At 47.1% G+C, this 20,178-nt stretch overlaps 1 protein-coding gene across 1 annotated transcript in view; it reads left to right on the plus strand.

Moving 5' to 3' along the window:
- The first annotated feature begins 1,184 nt into the window (after positions 1 to 1,184).
- The window catches only part of ANXA3 (annexin A3), a 33,172-nt gene continuing 14,178 nt past the window's right edge, over positions 1,185 to 20,178 (plus strand). Inside the window, exons 1-6 of the mRNA XM_082236641.1 lie at positions 1,185 to 1,316; positions 5,576 to 5,613; positions 9,634 to 9,721; positions 15,554 to 15,648; positions 17,440 to 17,553; positions 19,558 to 19,648. Coding sequence (XP_082092767.1) covers positions 5,599 to 5,613; positions 9,634 to 9,721; positions 15,554 to 15,648; positions 17,440 to 17,553; positions 19,558 to 19,648 — 403 coding nt within the window. The 5' untranslated portion in view covers positions 1,185 to 1,316; positions 5,576 to 5,598. The remainder of the gene's footprint in view (positions 1,317 to 5,575; positions 5,614 to 9,633; positions 9,722 to 15,553; positions 15,649 to 17,439; positions 17,554 to 19,557; positions 19,649 to 20,178) is intronic.

Below are 20,178 nucleotides of genomic sequence, written 5' to 3' on the forward strand. Positions count from 1 at the left end.
GTAAACAAAACCTGGTCTTGTTCCCTTATGGGGTACACAAGGGCCCTTATAGAGTCCTTTGTAGGTTCTCCATTGGTAGGAGAAAATAACAGAGGCCAACCAGAGAATATTGAGACGCAAAGCAGCTAGTAAGCCTGATCTTTATTAACGTTGTTGCAACACACAGGAGAGCGGAGGAGGACCCAGAATGAAGGTGTGCCTCCCCTTACATAGACATTTTGAAATTCCCTACTCTGGAGCTCAAGACCACCCCCAGAAACATTATACATACATCACAGAAGGGGTGTAGCCCCAAGACCACCCCCAGATACACCATACCTACATCATAGAAAAGGCGGTCTACAACAGAAATCTGAGTGCTTTGTTTATCTCCTGCCTGCCAGGTTATCTAATAATGCCTTACCTGATTGCCTTTCCTGTGTTTGCCAAGGCTACAAAGAGGAGGGTTGTACCTTTGCAGTGTCATAAAGCAGGGTGGGAGCTTCTGGCCCTCCAGGGCTCTTTGTCTGGCCCTGGGATTCTTCTCAGGCCTCTCCTCTCTTCAGCCCTGCTCCATGCTATCTTTTCCTGCCTGCAAATATCTTCTAACTTTGAGAATTTCTCTTGTGTGGCTGGGTGGTGAGGAGTTAAGACACCTCTAGCATGTTGCATGGCTGGAAAGTAGCCTGCAGTCCGCAGGTCTCTTCTAGGCGACCCATTTATTGAACCCTATAAGTTTGCACAAACTTTGCGATACTATGGAGCATTCAGCTTTGTTTAGGGGGCGATTAGACGACGTGGTGTCAAGCAATTGCCATACCACGCTTTCCATCGCGTTCCCCTATCACTTTCCTCGCTGAATGGAAAAACAACTCTGCAGCTGCGTAAAAACGCCCTTTATTTTTAATTCCCCTTGGCTTTGGCGCCCCTTTCCTTTTTGGCCAAGCGCCCGCGCACTGAGCAAATACATGGGATGCTAATACAGCAGCCATGCAGCCCAGAGAAAGGCTGAGAGACGTCGTGCTAAAGCGGAGCGCTTTTCCTGTGGGATGCCTGCCTGCCTCACAACTCTTAGCAAAGCGCAGGAGCGTCGCCGCAGTTCGAGCCTCCCGGCTCTTCCGGGGTTGCAGCGAGACCAAGAGTGACGAGAAATAACCCGGCAGCGAGCTGGGATGGGCCGGCCGGGAGCCCTGCCTCCATCCCCGGCGTCGTGGCCCAGCAGGTGGGGCCGAGCGAGGGCGGAGCGCAACTTTCCCTCGGCAGCGGCTACACTCCCGGGGCGCTTTTTCCCTTTGCAAACTCGCGGCTCCTGGGGCGCGTCTGGCTGTTGCTGGCGGGTAAGTCATCGAGAGCAAAGGACGCCTGACTTTCTACTCCACCTCTCGGGCGCCGGGGGGACCCCATTGAGGCGGGCGGGCGCGCGTTTTCGTGCCGCACCTCTCGCGCTTCGGCCGGTGCCGTACCCCGAGGCGCCCCGGCCGCGCCTTCTTGGCGCGCCGTCGCGGCTTCTTCCTGGGATTATTGGAAACGGTGCGCGCTGCGCGCTTGGGGCAGCAGTTTTGCCCCATCAGGAGTGCCAGCTCCTGAATTTTGTGGGTGCTCGAGCACCCAGGGCCCCGGCGCCTATACCAGGCAACGTTCGATGGGGAACATAGGTGTGGGTTCCCTGGGGCCCTGGATGCCCAAGGAGCACCCACAAAATTCCGTGCCACGGCAATGGCACCCACGGCTCCAGACATCCACGGTCGCGAGGCCAAGTTGACACTCCTGTTGCCTTGGGAATCTTCAGGGGTGCAGCGGGAGAAACTCCGACCTGCCATTCCGACAAGCCTGGCTTAGGACTTCCGATGGGTTTTCATCTCTGGCCTGGTTTGATACAACAACCTCAGTCCTAATCTAGATATTGCCCAACATGGGTTTGGGATTCCACTCCCTCCCCACACCCATTTTTGTTAGAGCTTTCTTGAAACTCTCTGAGGCAGTGGCGTAGCGTGGGTTGTCAGCACCCGGGGCAAGGCAAGTAATTTGCGCCCCCTAACCCGTGGATTTGTGCCCCCTAACCCGTGGATTTGCGCCCCCTAACCCTAACCCTAACCCCCAGATGTTGCGCCCGGTGTGGCCGGCCCCCCCCCCTGCACCCCCCACGCTACGCCACTGCTCTGAGGTGCAGGATATATTTCCTATTGTGTGTTGCTAATGTGCAGGGAAAGGGCATGATGACTCATAGGGATGGAATCATGGGTGAATGAAGCTCTTTCACATGTTAGCAGCACTCCTGTAATGCTTCAAGGTAAAGCTGAGTGGAACTGCAGACTTGTGATCTGGCTTGGATCAAAGGCCTCTCAGTTCATGGAAAGCAAGCATTTGAGGGAGAAGCTTTCCGTGTGCAGGGAATGTGGTGGAGCTTCATAATATATAACACACACAATTGCAAACAGCTGCAGTTTGGAGCAGGGTGGTCCTGAGAGGACTATACCATGTAAAAAATCTGGACACTTAATTTGGTTTAAGGATTAGAGAAGTTCATGGAGCATCGGTCTATCTGTGGCTGTTATCTATAATAGACATTAATTGGGGCTGCCACACGTCCAGAATTTCCTGGACATAGCTGGGATTTGGCTGTTGAAAACAGGTGTTTGGGTGGAAGTCACTGACATGTCTGGGAAAATCTGGACATATGGCAATCTATGTTGGAAGTGCATATTTTGGTGAATTTCCTTTAAAATAGCTCAAAAACTACTTTTTTTGAGATTATGCGGAAGGAAAAAAACCTCAGCAACTTTGCCAAAACAGGCTTTACAACGTTTGTGTCCAGATTTTCACTTTTTGAAATATGGCAACCCTACATTAATGAAACCTTGGCAGGATATCTTGGTATATAATATGATGCCGTGGTTAAAAGTGTGATGGTGGCAGTCTTAATCACGCTTTCTTTCAGCGAGCCGCTTTTGGAGAGAGTGTGTTGGGACAGATGGAATTCTGTATGGGCAGAGTAATCCCAACTTTCCCTGCTAATATGCTCTAGGTTTGTATAGAGACTGTGTTGATCAACACTTGGTAAACTCTCTGGGAAACCTGCTATATGACTGCCCATTACACCTTGGTCTCTTGAAAAACCAACAATCTGTATGAGCCCTGAGAGATAGTGAAGGCTGATAAACTCTTAATAACCCTATGACAGTCTGAAGCCAGCTTGAGTCGACATCTACACTGTCTGTGCTTCAGTGCAGGAAGAAAAGAAGGGCTGCTGAACCCTCAATGCCCTGCTTACCTCCACAGGTCGCTTCTAGATGACCTGTATGCTAAGCAGTGGCTGGCTTAATCGGTTAGAGCATAGTGCCAAGGTTGCAGGTTCAATCCCCATATGGGACAGTTACATATTCCTGCATTTCAGGGGGTTGGACTAGATGATCCTTAGGGTCCCTTCCAGCTTTACAATTCTATGATTTCCTTGGTTTTCACTCCTCCTGAGTCGTTTGCACAAGGTTTCTGGGCTGGTTAAAGGTAAAGGGACTTCTGACCATTAGGTCCAGTCATGGCCGACTCTGGGGTTGCGATGCTCATCTCTCTTTATTGGCCGAGGGAGCCGGCATACAGCTTCCAGGTCATGTGGCCAGCATGACTAAGCCGCTTCTGGCGAACCAGAGCAGCGCACGGAAATGCTGTTTACCTTCCCTCTGGAGTGGTACCTATTTATCTACTTGCACTTTGACATGCTTTCGAACTGCTAGGTTGGCAGGAGCAGGGACCAAGCAACGGGAGCTCACCCCATCGTGGGGATTCGAACTGCCGACCTTCTGATCGGCAAGTCCTAGGCTCTGTGGTTTAACCCACAGCGCCACCCGCGTCCCTTGTCTGGGCTGGTTAGACACCTTTAATTCTGATCTGTTTGTGGGAAGGTTAGACAGCACTGTGTGAAGCAATGGCTATCCCATATTTTCTAGTAAATTGCATTGCTACTTTCCTTTTCAATTTTTTTTAAAGCAGATTTGTTGATCAGTAGTGCCTTTGATTGTGTGCAACCTTAATTTGTTGGCATGTGACTGAATCACTTTAAAAAAATAACAGTAATCTGGAACTGCCTAGAGTCTGTCTCAAAGCAGCATACAGTGGTACCTCAGGTTACATACGCTACAGGTTGCACACTCCGCTAACCTAGAAATAGTGCTTCAGGTTAAGAACTTTGCTTCAGGATAAGAACAGAAATTGGGCTCCGGTGGCGCGGCAGCAGCAGGAGGCCCCATTAGCGAAAGTGGTGCTTCAGGTTAAGAACAGTTTCGAGTTAAGAACGGACCTCTGGAACAAATTAAGTACTTAACCCAAGGTACCACTGTATTTTATCAGGTGCTGAAGTGAGCTCTGCTTGGAGAGGTGTATGCCTTGCGTGCATACCCCATTTGTTATCTAAACCAGAACCCCACCTGTGCTTTATATGATACTGGGGAAGACCCACATTTGAAGAGATGGCTTTTCCCTCATTGTCTCTGGTGTGTCCTTCCTTCACTAAGCCTGGTTTTGAGAAGCAGAGGAAAGTTCTCTAACTGCTCTTACTCCTCTGCAACCCTTGTTTCCATAACTTCAGGTTGGGTGGGGCAAATTTCTCCCAAGCAAAACACTGAGCTAACTTTATGCTTTAAGCCCTGTGTGCTTGTGGCAAACGAACATCCCTCTTTAAGGATCTGAGTCAATACGCCTTTTCCTGTGTTGCGTATTTGAGCTTGGACAGTTTCCAAAGTTCTCTGGGTAAAAAAATAAAATAAACCATGGGTGGGAGGATGTTAGATATACAGTGTATTCCCTCTGCTATTCATTCCCTGTGGCCTGTGACTCAGGCCAGAATGGTGAGTTATTCAGAAGCCTGTTTTTATTGAGGAGTGGGAATGTATGGGAATGGAGATTTTGTAAACTTGAAACACGATGTTGTGTCGAAATGTAGCAAACTGTGGCTTGTACAAGCTGTAGTTCTCTTTTCAAATCAAGACGTGATACTATGGTTTGGAAACAAACAATGGTGTGCTTCATTCAGGCAAAATGGTGCCTAAAACAGTTGTGGTGGAATGGAGTGCAGGAAGACATAGCTAACTGACCGCAACAGTCAGAGGGAGCTGGTTTTTGTTGCCAGTTTCACAGTGTGTGTGCAGGCCTCACTATAGATTTATAGATGTAGAGTTATTGTGAATCTTAAAAGGTGCAGAACGGGGTTTGGATACCCTCAGCAGCAACATCAGGAGAATTGCCGCAGGAATGTATTGGAAAGAATGGACTGCTAATTGTCTTCATTTTATTTTATAGCATTTTTAAGCCCTTTAATATTTCAAAAACCTCTTAAGTAGTGCTCACTATGTGCAATATAAAAACAGTGTTCATTAAATTAAAAATAGACCCTAAAAATACCCAACTGTATAAAAACAAGTAAAAGCAAATAAAACAGATTCAGGAGTTTGATACACATTAATCCAGGTCTGATCATAGGAGTCAGAGAAAGCCCGGTGGAAAAGATGAGTCTTTACAAGAACATACATCTTTTCTTGTGTTAGTGTATTTTATAATAACATGCCCCGTGTTGCATTCTGTTAACATCTGGTTATTCTTCCAGAGTCATTCTGAGAGAAGATCATAATGGCTTCTGTTTGGGTGAGTAAAATCATGTCGTCTGCATACCTTACTCTTGTGCATTTGGGATCATCTCTGTTTGCTTGGAGACTGAACTTTAGAGAGAAAAAACAGAGAAAGTCTGAGTCCTTTGCATGACACACTTCTGGCTGTTTTGCTCATGTGCCATTTTGAAAAACTATTGCCGGATAATGAAATTATTTGTTTAGTATGGAGATCACAGCTTTGCTTAAGGTCTGTTAGTATCCCAGCCAGCTAGCCTCTTCTGAGAAGGGCATCATCTAAAAGCAAATTCTGAAACATCGGGAGCTGCCTTGCACCAAAATCAGATCCATTAGTCTTTCTATCTCTGTAATGTTCACACTGAGTGGCAGCACCTCTCTAGTTTCAGACAGGGCGTATTTTCAGACAGGTGTGGTATTCAACTAACTTTTACTCAGAGTTAGACCCATTGAAATTAATGAACATGACTCAGTTAATACCTCCTGCATAAAAAGCATGTGTTCTATCATTGAGCAGTAGTCCTTTCTAAGGTTTCTATTCCCCCAGCCTCCTCAGAATATCATCTTGCTGATAATGAAAATTTTTGCTCCACTTCCTTTCTTTGTAGAATTTGTAACAAACCTCTCAGTCAAGGGTAATTAACTGATAGATGGATTCAGACTCATGTGGTTAAACTGTTAAGGTTTCTCTAATGTGATGATTGCACTACTATTCATTCATTTGCTCGCTCATTCATTCATTTTTCCGGAAATTTGTTCCACTTTCCTTAGCAGGAGTCCTACGTTATCTTGCAAATGGGTCACTCCTCATCCCAGAGGTGGAGGGGGGGGGAAACCCCACATTTAATCTTGTAGCTCCAAAGCTGTCACTTTTCTTTTAGGGAGAAGAGAATAAGCTATGAAAGATGGGCCTTGTTCCTCAATGCTAGCAAGAGCCTTGGCTTTGTAGCAAATGTTTCCCACATCCGAGTTCTCTCTCTGGGCAAAATATCGCCATGGAAGAAATTCGAGAAGTAGCTCCCAGGGTGACAGAAAAATCAGGTTCAGGAACTGCCTCTAGGTTTGAGGAGAGTCACTCTCTGGTAACATTGATGTGCCCTCTCTTGGTGTCTTTACCTGAGAGCAACATCACACGACTATGAGCCGCCATTTTGTTGTTGTTGTTTAGTTGTGTCTGACTCTTCGTGACCCCATAGACCAGAGCACGCCAGGCAAACTCATGTTCGTAGCTTTGAGAACCCTGTCCAACCATCTCGTTCTCTGTCGTCCCCTTCTCCTTGTGCCCTCCATCTTTCCCAACATCAGGGTCTTTTCCAGGGAGTCTTCTCTTCTCATGAGGTGGCCAAAGTATTGGCGCCTCAGCTTCAGGATCTGTCCTTCCAGTGAGCATTGAGGGCTGATTTCCTTCAGAATGGATAGGTCTGATCTTCTTGCAGTCCATGGGACTCTCAAGAGTCTCCTCCAGCAATGAGCCGCCATTTTAATTTCCCAGAATGTTCCAGAATGCCCAACGTGGCAGCACTCTGGGGCACTGTGGAAAATTAAAACAGGGGGTTGCGAAGCCCAGTATGGGGGTCTTGGGCTGGTGGCAGCAATGTGGGCCCTGCTGAGGTGATAGGGCTGGAACGTGACCTGAAAAACTGGCCTGGCCAGTTTTTGTGGAAGGATTTCCAAATATGTTGGGAATGTGGCTACGACATCCACACACTTTAGATACAATGAGGCTGTGGTTCTGTCAAGGTTATCACAGCAGGGTCCCTCAAACAGGTGTGCTCCCTGCAGCTTTGGACTACAACTCCCATCAGCCCTTGCTAGCAGGCCCCAAGTAGGAGAAGGCTGCTCTGCGGGAACTGAAGAGCCACAGGCAGTTTAGTCCGTTACAGAAACAGGAAGGAAGCAGAAGATGGAGACGGCAGCTCATGTCTCCACTTCAGCAAACATCCTGGAGCCAGCAAATGTGTACAAAACTTGTGTACAAAGCAGAGTAATGCCCACATGCAAGACTTCCCTGACTCACTGTCTACCTGGCTTCAACCGCACTTTGTCTCCACGATGTGAAGGATTGGCTTTCTCTTTGCACATTTCCAGCTCTTCCTCACAGCCTATCACGCACAGTGCGCAGTCTCAGGAATGTGCGAGCTGCATGTGCCTTTCATTGTTCTTGACTGTGGCTGAATTTGAGCATGTTCAGAGCCCCACGCAGGCAGGATTTTGGCATCAGGAAAACTGCTTTGCTTTTATTTCTTCGTTTCCAGTGGATGAACTAAGTCAACATTCCTGAATGGCTGAGCTCATAAGCTCCTGGGTGTGTGTGTGTGTGTGTGTGTGTGTGTGTGTCAGGGACGCGGACTTAGAAAAAATATTGGGGGGGCCCGGGAAAGCTCATGAATAATAAATAAGCTCATGAATATGCAAATAAAGTGGCTCCGGCCCTAAATAGGGCAAGCCACGCCCCCCAGCCAGCCGATTGGCTGGCTGGGAGGTGTGGCCAGTCGGGATTCCCCTGTTCTCGCAGGATTTCCGGCAGTGCCTCCGATTAGGGCGCGCGGCTGGCTGGCTGGCGAAGGAGCAGGTGAGGAGGAGGCGGGGGACGGCGGCGGCGCTCTGCTGGAAGGGCGCCCGCCCGAGATTATTGGGGGGGCTGAGCCCCCCCCCAAATTTTTTTGAGGGGGCTCGAGCCCCCTCAAGCCCCATGGAGTCGGCGCCTATGGTGTGTGTTCGTTTTCCCTTATCCACACCCAAGTGAATTTCCTCTGGCCTCCTCTGGTTAGATCAGATCTTATAAGCAAAAGGCCAGGACTTTGATTTGTTTGCTGCCCCATTATATTTTAAACTTAGAGAGGCTTATGAACACACATCTTATTTTAATGAATTGACTTTTGTGCAACTTCGGAAAGCTTTTACAGAGTCACGATTAAATACAATAAACTCTGCTTATAGAGATGGGAGACACAGAGGCATATCAACAAACAAACGTGTCTGCATTAGGGGATGTTCTGAAGGAGAGGAACTTATGCATTATATCTTGCGCTGCCCCTTATATAATGAAGCAAGAGAAAGATTTTTGGCACCTATAATCACAAGGTCTCCTGGCCAGAACACCTCTGACATGATTTTATATCTCCTCACAGACACAGATAAGTATGTGACCTGGCGGGTAGCACTTTTTGCAACTGCCGCTAGGAAAATTAGAGCAAATTATATAGCCAAGGTAGCCACCAACTGTAAAGGAGATGAATTTATTTGACCCTATCTACATCAAGCTATATTCCATCTTTATCACCAAACTCCGAATATAATTGCACATTGTATTAATTAACCTTATTTTTTAATATATCAGTGGCCATGTGATAATTTTAGCTTATAAATTTTAATGTTTAATGTCTTAACTTGTATATTAAGGTACTTTTATAGCTCTGTGTAGAGTAGCTAATGTCTTCATAATGTTAACGGAGAAATCCGAGGGCTCCCTTGGACAAAAAAACAAGGACACCAGCCAGGAATACCAGAGCAAAAGAAGCAGCCAGTAGGCTTGGTCTTTCTTGAAGACTGTCGCGACAGGACTCCCACCTGCCACAAGATGTAACAAGATGGAAGCCCCAAACAAAAGAGCCCCCAAACTTTTATTAGCTGCTAATCCCCATTTTACACCCCACCCCATACTACATCACTCATACATCACGGTTACATCATGAAAGGGGAGGTCTGGTGGAAGTAATCTGAGCATCCTGGACCCTGCCCCATGGTTCTCCTTTATTATATCCATCAAAACTTATTTACACTGTTGAATTTATCTTAATGCTGCCAACGTTTTCAAGTGTACACAATTTCCCCCCATATATTCGATAAACATTTTCCAATCTTCTTTAAATGTATGTTCTTCTTGTTCTCTTATTCTGTATATTAGATCCACAAGCTGCGCATATTCCATCAGTTTAAGTTGCCATTCTTCTTTAGTTGGGACCTCGCTGGTTTTCCATTTTTGGTATAATAATAATAATAATGGACACTTCCTTTCTCCCTGCTCTCCCTATTTTAGGTTGGCACTAGGGGAACGATTCGGGATGCTCCTGGCTTTAATGCATCGAGAGATGCTGAAGCAATTCGGAAAGCAATTCGGGGAATAGGTAAGTGGTCTCGGTCCTCTGCGTCCTTCTCTGTTTCAGGCAGGCAGGCAGAAGATCTGGTCAGATGTTGCCTCACCCTAGGATTTCTGTATAAACACCATCTTCTGCCTCTGGCTCAGTCTGCTTCATGTTGCCTTAGTGTTGCACCAGCTCTTGTGGCTTTGATGCCTGCAGTCACCCGCAGGACACTGTGCAAAGCAACCACTGATAATCCCAGATTAACTTTAGGATCAGCCTGAGGGCCTCCCTAGTTGACCCTTATGTAGCTCATGTGGAGCAGGTAAAGGTAAAGGGACCCCTGACTGTTAAGTCCAGTCGTGGCTGACTCTGGGGTTGCGGCGCTCATCTCGCTTTATTGGCTGAGGGAGCTGGCGTACAGCTTCCGGGTCATGTGGCCAGCATGACTAAGCAGCTTCTGACGAACCAGAGCAGCGCACAGAAATGCTGTTTACCTTCCCGCCAGAGCAGTACCTATTTATCTACTTGCACTGGTCTGCTTTCGAACTGCTAGGTTGGCAGGAGCAGGGACCGAGCAACGGGAACTCACCCCGTCGCGGGGATTCGAACCACTGACCTTCTGATCAGCAAGCTCTAGGCTCAGTTTAGACCACAGCACCACCCGCTCATGTGGAGAGCCTGATGCAAATTGCACCCCCGAGCAGGAGTAAAAACTTTCTGTATCTGTTGGGAAATCTGTTAACAGACATTGGCCTCCCTCTGTCTCAAGAGAAAATGTAGTGTTCCTCCAGGGTTGTGAAGTCAACCCATTGCATTAGCAGCAGCAAAGCGACCTCTCTGGTGTGCAAGCTTAGGCAGTGTGGATGGAGGGCCTGGGCTGCCCAGACGACAAGACCCACCCCCTCTTGGCCCTGCTGATGGGAGGAACACGGAGCAAAATATTTGGCACCAGCTTGACTGCTGGAGTTTCCAGAAGGAAGAGGTTGGATTTGATATCCCGCTTTATCACTACCCTAAGGAGTCTCAAAGTGGCTAACAATCTCCCTTCCCTTCCTCGCCCACAACAAACACTCTGTGAGGCTGAGAGACTTCAGATAAGTGTGTCTAGCCCAAGGTCACCCAGCAGCTGCATGTGGAGGAGTGGTGAAGCGAACCCGGTTCACCAGATTACGAGTCCACCGCTCTTAACCACTACACCACACTGGCAAGATGCCATCCAACCGTCTTATGGATTTCTGTAGGTTTACTCTTTCACATTTTTGTTTTCTCGAAGATATCCCATAAGGCAGCAGAGATTTAGTGTCAGACTTTTCCTTCTCCTACATGGGATACCTTCCCAGGTTAATGAGCCCCACCTGCCCCTCACTTTTGCTATATGACCTTTCAAGAACCCTTTCAGCGCTATTAATTTTTAAAACACACACATACGTATCAGGTACACAAACATTAGTCATAACAGCTGACAATTGATTTGCATAGTCTGTGAAACAAAATGACACTAAAACGCAAATTATCGTAAACTTCCGTTATATATATATATATATATATATATATATATATATATATATATATATGCTTTCGTAGATTTTCACGGGTACAGGAATGCAGGTTTTGGTGTCTTCGGGTGTCTTCCCGTGTAAGAGTCGGGGTGTCTGTGCGACGTTTCGACGAGGTCTCACTCGTCATCTTCAGGCTGGTGCTTTCGGCTTCTTGTTACTGGAACCAGTTCCAGCTTCTTGTTACTGGAACCAGTTCCAGTAACAAGAAGCCGAAAGCACCAGCCTGAAGATGACGAGTGAGACCTCGTCGAAACGTCGCACAGACACCCCGACTCTTACACGGGAAGACACCCGAAGACACCAAAACCTGCATTCCTGTACCCGTGAAAATCTACGAAAGCATATATATATATATATATATATTCATTCATTCCCCACCCATCTGGCTGGGCTGCTTCCAACAAAATATTTAAAATACGATAAAACATCAAACATTAAAAACTTCCCCAAACAGGGCTTCCTTTAGATGTTTTCTAAAAGTCAGGTAGTTGTTTATTTCTTTGATGGGAGGGTGTTCCACAGGTTGGGCGCCACCACCAAGATGGTCCTCTGCCTGGTTCTCTGTAACCTGGCTTCTCGCAGTGAGGGAACCGCCAGAAAGCCCTCGGCACTGGACCTCAGTGTCCGGACTAAACAATGGGGGTAGAGACGCTCCTTCAGGTACACAGGGCCAAGGCTGTTTAGGGTCAGCACCAACACTTTGAATTGTGCTCGGAAGCATACTGGGAGCTAATGTAGGTCTTTCAGGACTGGTGTTATGTGGTCTTGGTGGCTGCTCCCAGTCACCAGTCTAGCTGCTGCATTCTGGATTAGTTGCAGTTTCCGGGTCACCTTCAAAGGTAGCCCCATGTAGAGCACGTTGCAGTAGTCCAAGCGGGAGATAACTAGACAGCTGCCCTGGACACAGAATTGACCTGCGCCTCCATGGACAGCTGTGAGTCAAAGAAAGTTGCCTTATACTGAGTCTGACCATTGGGGCATCAGACTCAGTGTTGCCTACACTGGATGGCAGCAGCTCTTGGGGATTTTAGACAAGGTTGTCCGCCAGCCCTACCTGGAGATTGAACCCAGAACTTTCTACATGCAGATCAGATGCTCTACCACTGAACTATGGCCCTTCCCAGTGTTAGTCATATTCAGAGCAGGCCCACATCGAATTCGGTGCACATGAAACTATTGATTTCAGTGAGTTTGACTCAGTTGCAAACGAACAGCTAATTATTCCATGCCAGCTTAGCAATTAAAACTCTCCTGTGGTCCGCAGAAATGATGATCCGCAGTTCTTGAATTTAATTCCATTCATTCCAGTCAAATCAGGGTTGCTTGTACAAGAATGAGAACAAAGTTATCTAAACAATTCATTTTCCCACAGTTTCCCCTTTTTCCCTTCTGTGCCATTGATCCAATAAGTTAACACGACACGTTTAATTAAAGCTCCGCACTTAATTTCCCACTCAGTGATAGCTTCAGTCCCCCCCTCCCTCCAGTTGGAATTTCTGCAGCCAGTAATTAGTCATAAATTAATTAAATCTCATGTCCTGGTCTTATCCCTTCCAGAAAACCCAAATTCATTATTTTGTGATCTGCTTCTGATAGCTAATAGCTATCGACGGAACTCTCCTCTGTGAATTCGTATCACAAAAGGACTAGTGGGTGCTCTTCCAATGTACATTCTGCAGGGATTGCCATATTTTGCCATTGAGGGGCTTGTGGCAGCTGTCATGGCTGGATGCAGAGGAACGGTGGGAGGAAACAGCTGGGGAACCCCTAAGAGAAGATGCCTCAGAGCCAGAGGGTGATGAGTGGTCAGATGGGGGAAGAGGGAGAAGACTGGGAGGAGGAGGTGTCGGAAGCTGGAGCAGTAACAGGGCTTAGTGAGCAGGAAGAGGCTGTGGAGAGAGCAGTCCAGACTCAGAGGTAGAAGTGGAGGCTGAACAGGGGTGGAGCCAAGAGGCAGAGACACGTCTGGCTGGTGAAGAGGCATGGGTGTCTCCCCCTCCTGCTGCAACCAGCTCCCGTCCCCACTGGTTTCCCAGAACCAGAAGAGGGATGAAGAGAGCGGAGCAAAGGCAGACAAAGCAACAGAGTCTCAGATTGCTCCGGAAGGTCCTGAGGGAGGAGGAGACTTAGGCAACTGTGGGACGGTGGGAACCTTCAGTCCTCACAACTGACTCATTGCAGCAAGACCTACTGGGAAGAGTTGCTGCGCTTGCTAGGCCTGGCCTCCTGAGTTGTTTTGTTTCTTTCTCCCTTCACATTTGACAGGAAATATCTTTAATATCCGAAATCTACAGAAACGCTTTGTCAAGCAGCTGCAAAACTCCTACATAACATAGATGTATCTTGCTGGCAACTCTTAAATTCTCTGAGAATTACCAGAGAGCTAGTTGCATTCGCTTTCATATCATGGGTGCAGAGCTGCAAGTTTACTCAAACCGAACAGACTCAGGTTTTCATCAGCTAGGCATGAGGAGGACAGAAGCTTATATTAACATTTATTTCAATTTGCTGAAGGGTTCATGAGCCATACAATGGTCTCTAGCATGCAAGAAGTCAAAGAGTTCCTCTGTACATTTCTCCTCTGTTTGGGACTTAGATGACAATTGAGCATGTTGATGTTGTTTAGTCGTTTAGTCGTGTCCGACTCTTCGTGACCCCATGGACCAGAGCACGCCAGGCAGTCTTCCACTGCCTCCCGCAGTTTGGTCAAACTCATGCTGGTAGCTTCATGAACACTATCCAAATATCTCGTCCTCTGTCGTCCCCTTCTTCTTGTGCCCTCAATCTTTCTCAACATCATTTGAGCATTACACTCCTCTAAACGTTCCTGAGCTTTCAAACATTTCTCAATCTGTTCACAATGTTCCCTGACAGGAGTTAAAGGATCCAGAATCTCTCCTTCTTCCTGCGGGTCCCCGCTCCGGCCTTCCAGCTCCTTCTCATCCTGTCACCCCATCTCTATAAATCTCCCTCAAGCCTCACTCCAGCTGTTTTGTTCCTTTGGATAAAGAGTTTTCACTGGCATTTTTAAGTTACTAGTGACCTGCTCCTGACACCCAGCCTGGCAGCGGCCAGCCCTGAGTAGCACACATGATTAGGACCAGGGTTTTCTTTTTTGCTGGGCATAAAGCAGGAACAAGGAGCTTTTGTGAGCCCGAGAGCCACATTCCCTCCTGGGCAATCCTTCGAGGGCCACACGGCTTCTGAGCAGGGCCAGAGCAAAGTGGGTGGAAGAAAGAAGGCAAAATTCACCTGTGTGCAGTAGGCCAATTTCTACAACACTCCTGGCATGAACAGGGAAGCGAGGTGTAGTGGTTAGAGTGTTGGACTAGGACAGGGATCTGCAACCCGCGGCTCCAGAGCCGCATGTGGCTCTTTTACACCTTTGCCGCGGCTCTGGGGCGGATACTAGCGAGGGGAGGAGGCGCATTGTGCGCCCCAACACTCCCCACTGTGGCAGGCGCTGTAATGGCTGTGACGTCGCATGGGGGCGGTGCGTGCGTTAGTCACGCACCGTCCCGATGTCACCTTCCCGCCCGCCACATTGTGAGGGGCATGTACGCTGGTCACTGTTTTGAAGGGGAGTGAAGAACACACACACACAAAAAGGTAACTTGTTAGTTTAACGTTTATTTCTATGAGGAGCAGTAATTTTGAGGGGTCAAACAAAGAAATAATAAAAAAGTGACAAAAAAGTTATTTTTATAATGACGAGTTTTGCGGCTCCCAGTTTTTTTTCTTCGGAAATGGGTCCAAGTGGCTCTTTTTGTCTTAAAGGTTGCAGACCCCTGGACTAGGACCTGGTAGACCAGATCCCCAACTCAACCCTGAAGCTTGCTGGGTGACCCTGAGCCAGGCACAGTCTCTTGGCCTAACCCACCTCACTGGGTTGTTGTGAGGCTAAAATGAAAGAGGAAGGAAAGCTACAGTATGCATGCCACTTTGAGCTCCATGGAGAAATAATAATAATAATAATAATAATAATAATAATAATAATAATAATAATTTTATTTATACCACGCCCTCCCCAGCCCTGACTGGGCTCAGGGCGGCTAACACCAAATATAAAACAATTGATTGAAATGCAGCTTAAAAAACAAGATTAAAATACAACATTAAAACATTAAAATGCAACCTCATTTAGGGTAGGCTATAAATGTAATAACGAATCAATAAAATATGTTGTAGGGAGTAGCAGATTGCAGTGGATTTAAACTCATCATTTGAATGTGATTATTCTGATTTTTTTTAGCTTGGGAGTTGAACCACTTTTTAGACTTATTTTTTTTTTAATCGGTTCTGTTTTGCATTTTAGGTACTGACGAAAAAACCCTGATTGACATCCTCACGGGGAGATCGAATGCTCAGCGGCAGCTGATTGCGAAGGAGTACAGGGCAGCTGCAGGAAAGGTATGGTTCGGAGATGATCTCTAGGCTGCAAAAGACTCCATCAGGAATAAGGGGAGGGTGTTCTCTTGTGATGATGCCATTAAATATGACCGCTCATTTGCTGGATCATCACCTTGTCATGGTGAGTGGGCTTGCAAGTTCCTATGACCCTTGTGAGCGAAGCCATCGGGAATCTCTTACTCCCAACAGGGTGTCAGCAACTGGCTGGCCACTGTAAGGCAGGATTCTGGGCTAGATGCCTGGCCTGATCCAGCACGCCTCTTATGTTCTTATCAAACATAAGAAGCAGGAGACCTGCCTTCAAAATGCCCCACTCGGCCATGAAGCTTGCTGCAGATGGTGTCATCTCAGACTAACATTAGTTGTTCTTGCAAAGCTACCTTGAGATCCAGCCTGTTTATAGCATCCTGAATTTGTTAAGGACTGGGCAGAAACAGGGTGGTGAAAGTAGTGCCCGGTATGTATGTAGGACACATGGGTGGGGGACTATGAAGCCATATGCTTCCTCAACCTCGGCCCTCCAGATGTTTTGAGACTACAATTCCCATCCTCCCTGACCACTGGTCCTGCTAGCTAGGGATCATGGGAGTTGTAGGCCAAAAACATCTGGAGGGCTGAGGTTGAGGAAGCTTGCCATATGCTATCAGCAGTCAGGGTGGATTAGTGAGGATCCCTGGGAGGTTAGGCGTGTTAGAATTCCTGCTCCATGATTGCAGTCATGGGATTGTTGTCTATCACATGACGGTATATGTTTTGACTCCACAAAGTGGGAAGTGACGGAGACAGGATGTTTGTCTTACTGTGTTCCGTGAAGTGGGACTCTTGTCCTTTGTCTTTTCCCCTTTGCTGTCTGATGCTGGAGAGAGAGGGAGCCATGTTGCAGTGCTCCATGTGTGTGTTTATATGTAAATAAAGTAGATTAGCCAAAATGCTGAGTTGCTGAGGTCTGTTACGCAAACTGCGAACACTCTGCAGATCGCTAAGTGTGCCGGTGTCTGTTGGCATCGGTCACTGTGATGTTCGGGCTGAAGAAAGCTAATGAAGCTCCCGAACGATTGACCAGGAGGGAGAGAACATGCCAATTGGGCATGTGTCTCTGCCAAGGTCCTACTCAAGTGTTGGCTGAGTTCCTGACAAGGAGGTCAGGTCTCTTCAGTCCGGGATGAGGCAGAGATCTAATTATCAATTTGCATGTCTGGACCACATCAGGCTGTAGGTGACACATGATGGATTCTCCTCTCTCTCTCTCTCTCTCTCTCTCCCTCCCCCTCTCCCTCCCCCCTTTCTTCCATGTACACAACCTTCTCCTAGTTTTCCAGCTGCAAGGATCTTTTGGATGGAGGAGCAGTCATTCCTAGCGCACCCTCCCATGCGTGTTTATTTTCTTGCTGCTCTCATTATTTTAAATTGACATAGCCACCCATCAGTAAATATTTGCTGGGCACCTTGAAAACAAAGCACATTCTTAAAAACCCAGCATGTAAACGTTAGCATCAGCGATGAAAGACATCAAAACAAACAAGCCATGCTTGCAACAGTGATGGAATGAAACCACGTGCAGCCCAGATTTAAAACCACAATTAAAACAAATTTCGGCTGCTTAATGTGCTGTGTGAAGTGGTCTTGCCCAGGCACGGGTTTTTGTCCTCACTGAGAACGAAGCTACAATTAAAAGAGAGATTCAGTGGACGGTTTATCTATGCTGTAAAGGGCAGACCGTCCTTGGAGCCTGGATAGGATTTTTGACAGCGAGAAACATTGACAGCTCTGTTTCTTTCTCTTTTTGAAAAGGATATGAAAGATGCTTTGAAGGGAGATCTCTCTGGCAATTTGGAGCGTATAATGGTGGCTCTTGTAACGCCTCCGGCAGTGTTTGATGCTAAACAACTGAAGAAATCCATGAAAGTAAGTCTACGAAGGCAGCGCTGCGCCTTCTGTTATTTACTCGTTTGGGAAATTTCGCTTGCCATATTTTTTTTGCATCCACTACTGTTTTGAGGAAATTAAAAGATGGCCATATTGCATTGCAAGAATGTGTTGCATTCTCAAAGTAAGGGAAGGATAGTTACCGTACTTGAGGCGTTCCCAAAGTAAAGGAAGGATTGAACTCTGATTAATAAGAATACACACAGAGACTTGAACCAGCAAGACTCTGGGAAGGGTGCGTATAATTGTATCTCTCTGTGCCTATCCCTGTGCTGCTCCTGGCCCAGGTAGTTTTTATTCACAAAAGAACTTTTTACAGAGTGTTCGTAAGAACCAATCAGATTTCTTCTGAGCATTTCCACAAACCCACATGGGGAGAAAGTTAAACCACTATAACTAATTAATCACAGGGTAAACAAAGAACAGAACTAGAAAGAAGAGCATTTGGTAACCCTGGAGGTAATAAACAAGCAATACATATGATAAGAAGGATGGCCAGGAGGACAGTGACCATTCTCACCTTAATGGGAGATCTGTTTCCTGGCCCTAAGATTAACATCCTACATCAAGGAAACTTGCCCACTATCTTGATGGCCCAGGATGCATGCCTGGCAAAGCAACTGGGCTGTGTACATGACACGAGAAATGGGCAGCAGAGGCAAAAGGGCATGAAGAGGGGATGAATGTAGAATCTGATGGGATTTAATCAGAAATTATCGTCAATACATCAAACCCAGTCAACACAATGCTTTCATCGTGGACATGATGGCTTGATGTATATTTTATAATTCCTCATGGTAATCCCGTCTGATCCCTACAGAATGTCTCATTTTAAATGAAGTTGTCTTTGCACATGGTTTGGGATTCAGAAAAAGGCATGTGGAGGTTACAGCCACTTTCAAAGCTGGACCTCTGTTTGCCATTTCCCTTGCATCAATTGTCACTTAACGGAGGAGTCAAGCCGCTCCATAAAACTGAGCAACAGCTAGCCTCTTCAGCAGAGGAAGAGCAAGCACAGCTCCACCTCTCCATACAGTTTCCTCTGGTGTATGCATGCCTCTTCTCTGGATTTTGGCCCCAGAGGACACACAGATGTTCTGCTTCAGGCATGACATTCCGTCCCAACAAGGACCATCACATTTGTGTCAATGAACTGGGACGCTATGTGCTGTAAATATCTTTCTCAGTGCCACCAATCCTTTCAGAGGGCAGCTCAGTTCTAAAATCCATACTTTGGACCGGCAGTTAATGGATTGATCAATTCATTGGTTGATGCTTTCGGCACCCATTTAAACTGTTAGCTCACACCATTGACTGTTCGCCAGTGGTGTTAACCAATCCCGATAGGTGCAGTCAAGGGAATAATAAGCCTCCTGTGGCTTCAGTGAAAAAGTTAAGCACTCACTTAAAGCCCTTGTGTTGATGTCAGTTAGGAGCTTAGATGTTCTTGGCTGAATTGTCTTCAGTCCATCTCCCTTCTGCTGCCATGAATCTTCAGGATGTTACCGCCTCTGTTGACATTTTGTCTTTTGGCTCTTCAGAAGCTTGCTAAATGCTAGATCCCCAAGGAGGCCCTACAATGGAAACCTACAGTGGAAAGTGCCTAAATCATAGCATCTTAGTTGGAAGGGACCCCAAGAGTCATCTAGTCCAGCCCCCGGCAATGCAGGAATCTCAGCTAAAGCATCCATGACAGATGGCCTTCCAACCTCTGCTTAAAAACCTTCAAGGAAGGAGAGTCCACCATCTCCTGAGGGAAACAATTCCATTGATGGACAGCTCTTACTGTCAGAAAGTCTTTCCGAATGTTGAGTCGGAATCTCCTTTCTTGTAGCTTGAAGCCATTGGTTCAATTCCTACCCTCGAGGAGCAGGATAAAACAAGCTTGCTCCATCTGAAAGCCCTTGAGATATTTGAAGATGGCCATCCAATCTCCTCTTTTCCAGGCTAAACAAATCCTCTTACTCTTCTTTTTGCTTCTAGGGTGCTGGAACGGACGAGCAGGCTCTGATCGAGATCCTGGCCTCAAGGACTAGCAAGCAAATGAAAGAAGTAGCCCAGGCATATTACACAGGTAACGATGACTTGGAGTGAAGGGATTCTGGTCAGGCAGGTGCTGTAATTGCTACTTTTCCAGCAGACAATACTAGCTGGAGATCGGTCAAAGAGGTTTCTTCAGTCATTGCAAGAAGCTGGGTGGGGAGAAGACCTTTTCTTGCTGGATAGCTGAGGAGTGGCTGGCTTGGAGAGGATGAAGCAGGCGAAAGCTAGTCTGTTGCAGTGGAATACCATCCCCTTCAGCCAGTGTAGTGGTTAAGAACGGTAGACTCGTAATCTGGTGAACCGGGTTCGTGTCTCTGCTCCTCCACATGCAGCTGCTGGGTGACCTTGGGCTAGTCACACTTCTCTGAAGTCTCTCAGCCTCACTCACCTCACAGAGTGTTTGTTGTGGGGGAGGAAGGGAAAGGAGAATGTTAGCCGCTTTGAGACTCCTTCGGGTAGTGATAAAGCAGGATATCAAATCCAAACTCCTCCTCCTCCTCTCCTCCTCCTCCTCCTCCTCCTCCTCCTCCTCCTCCTCCTCCTTCTTCCACCAAGATTTTG

The sequence above is a fragment of the Podarcis vaucheri genome (genome assembly GCF_965113315.1).
Source record: "Podarcis vaucheri genome assembly, chromosome: 9".
Taxonomy (NCBI): domain Eukaryota; kingdom Metazoa; phylum Chordata; class Lepidosauria; order Squamata; family Lacertidae; genus Podarcis; species Podarcis vaucheri.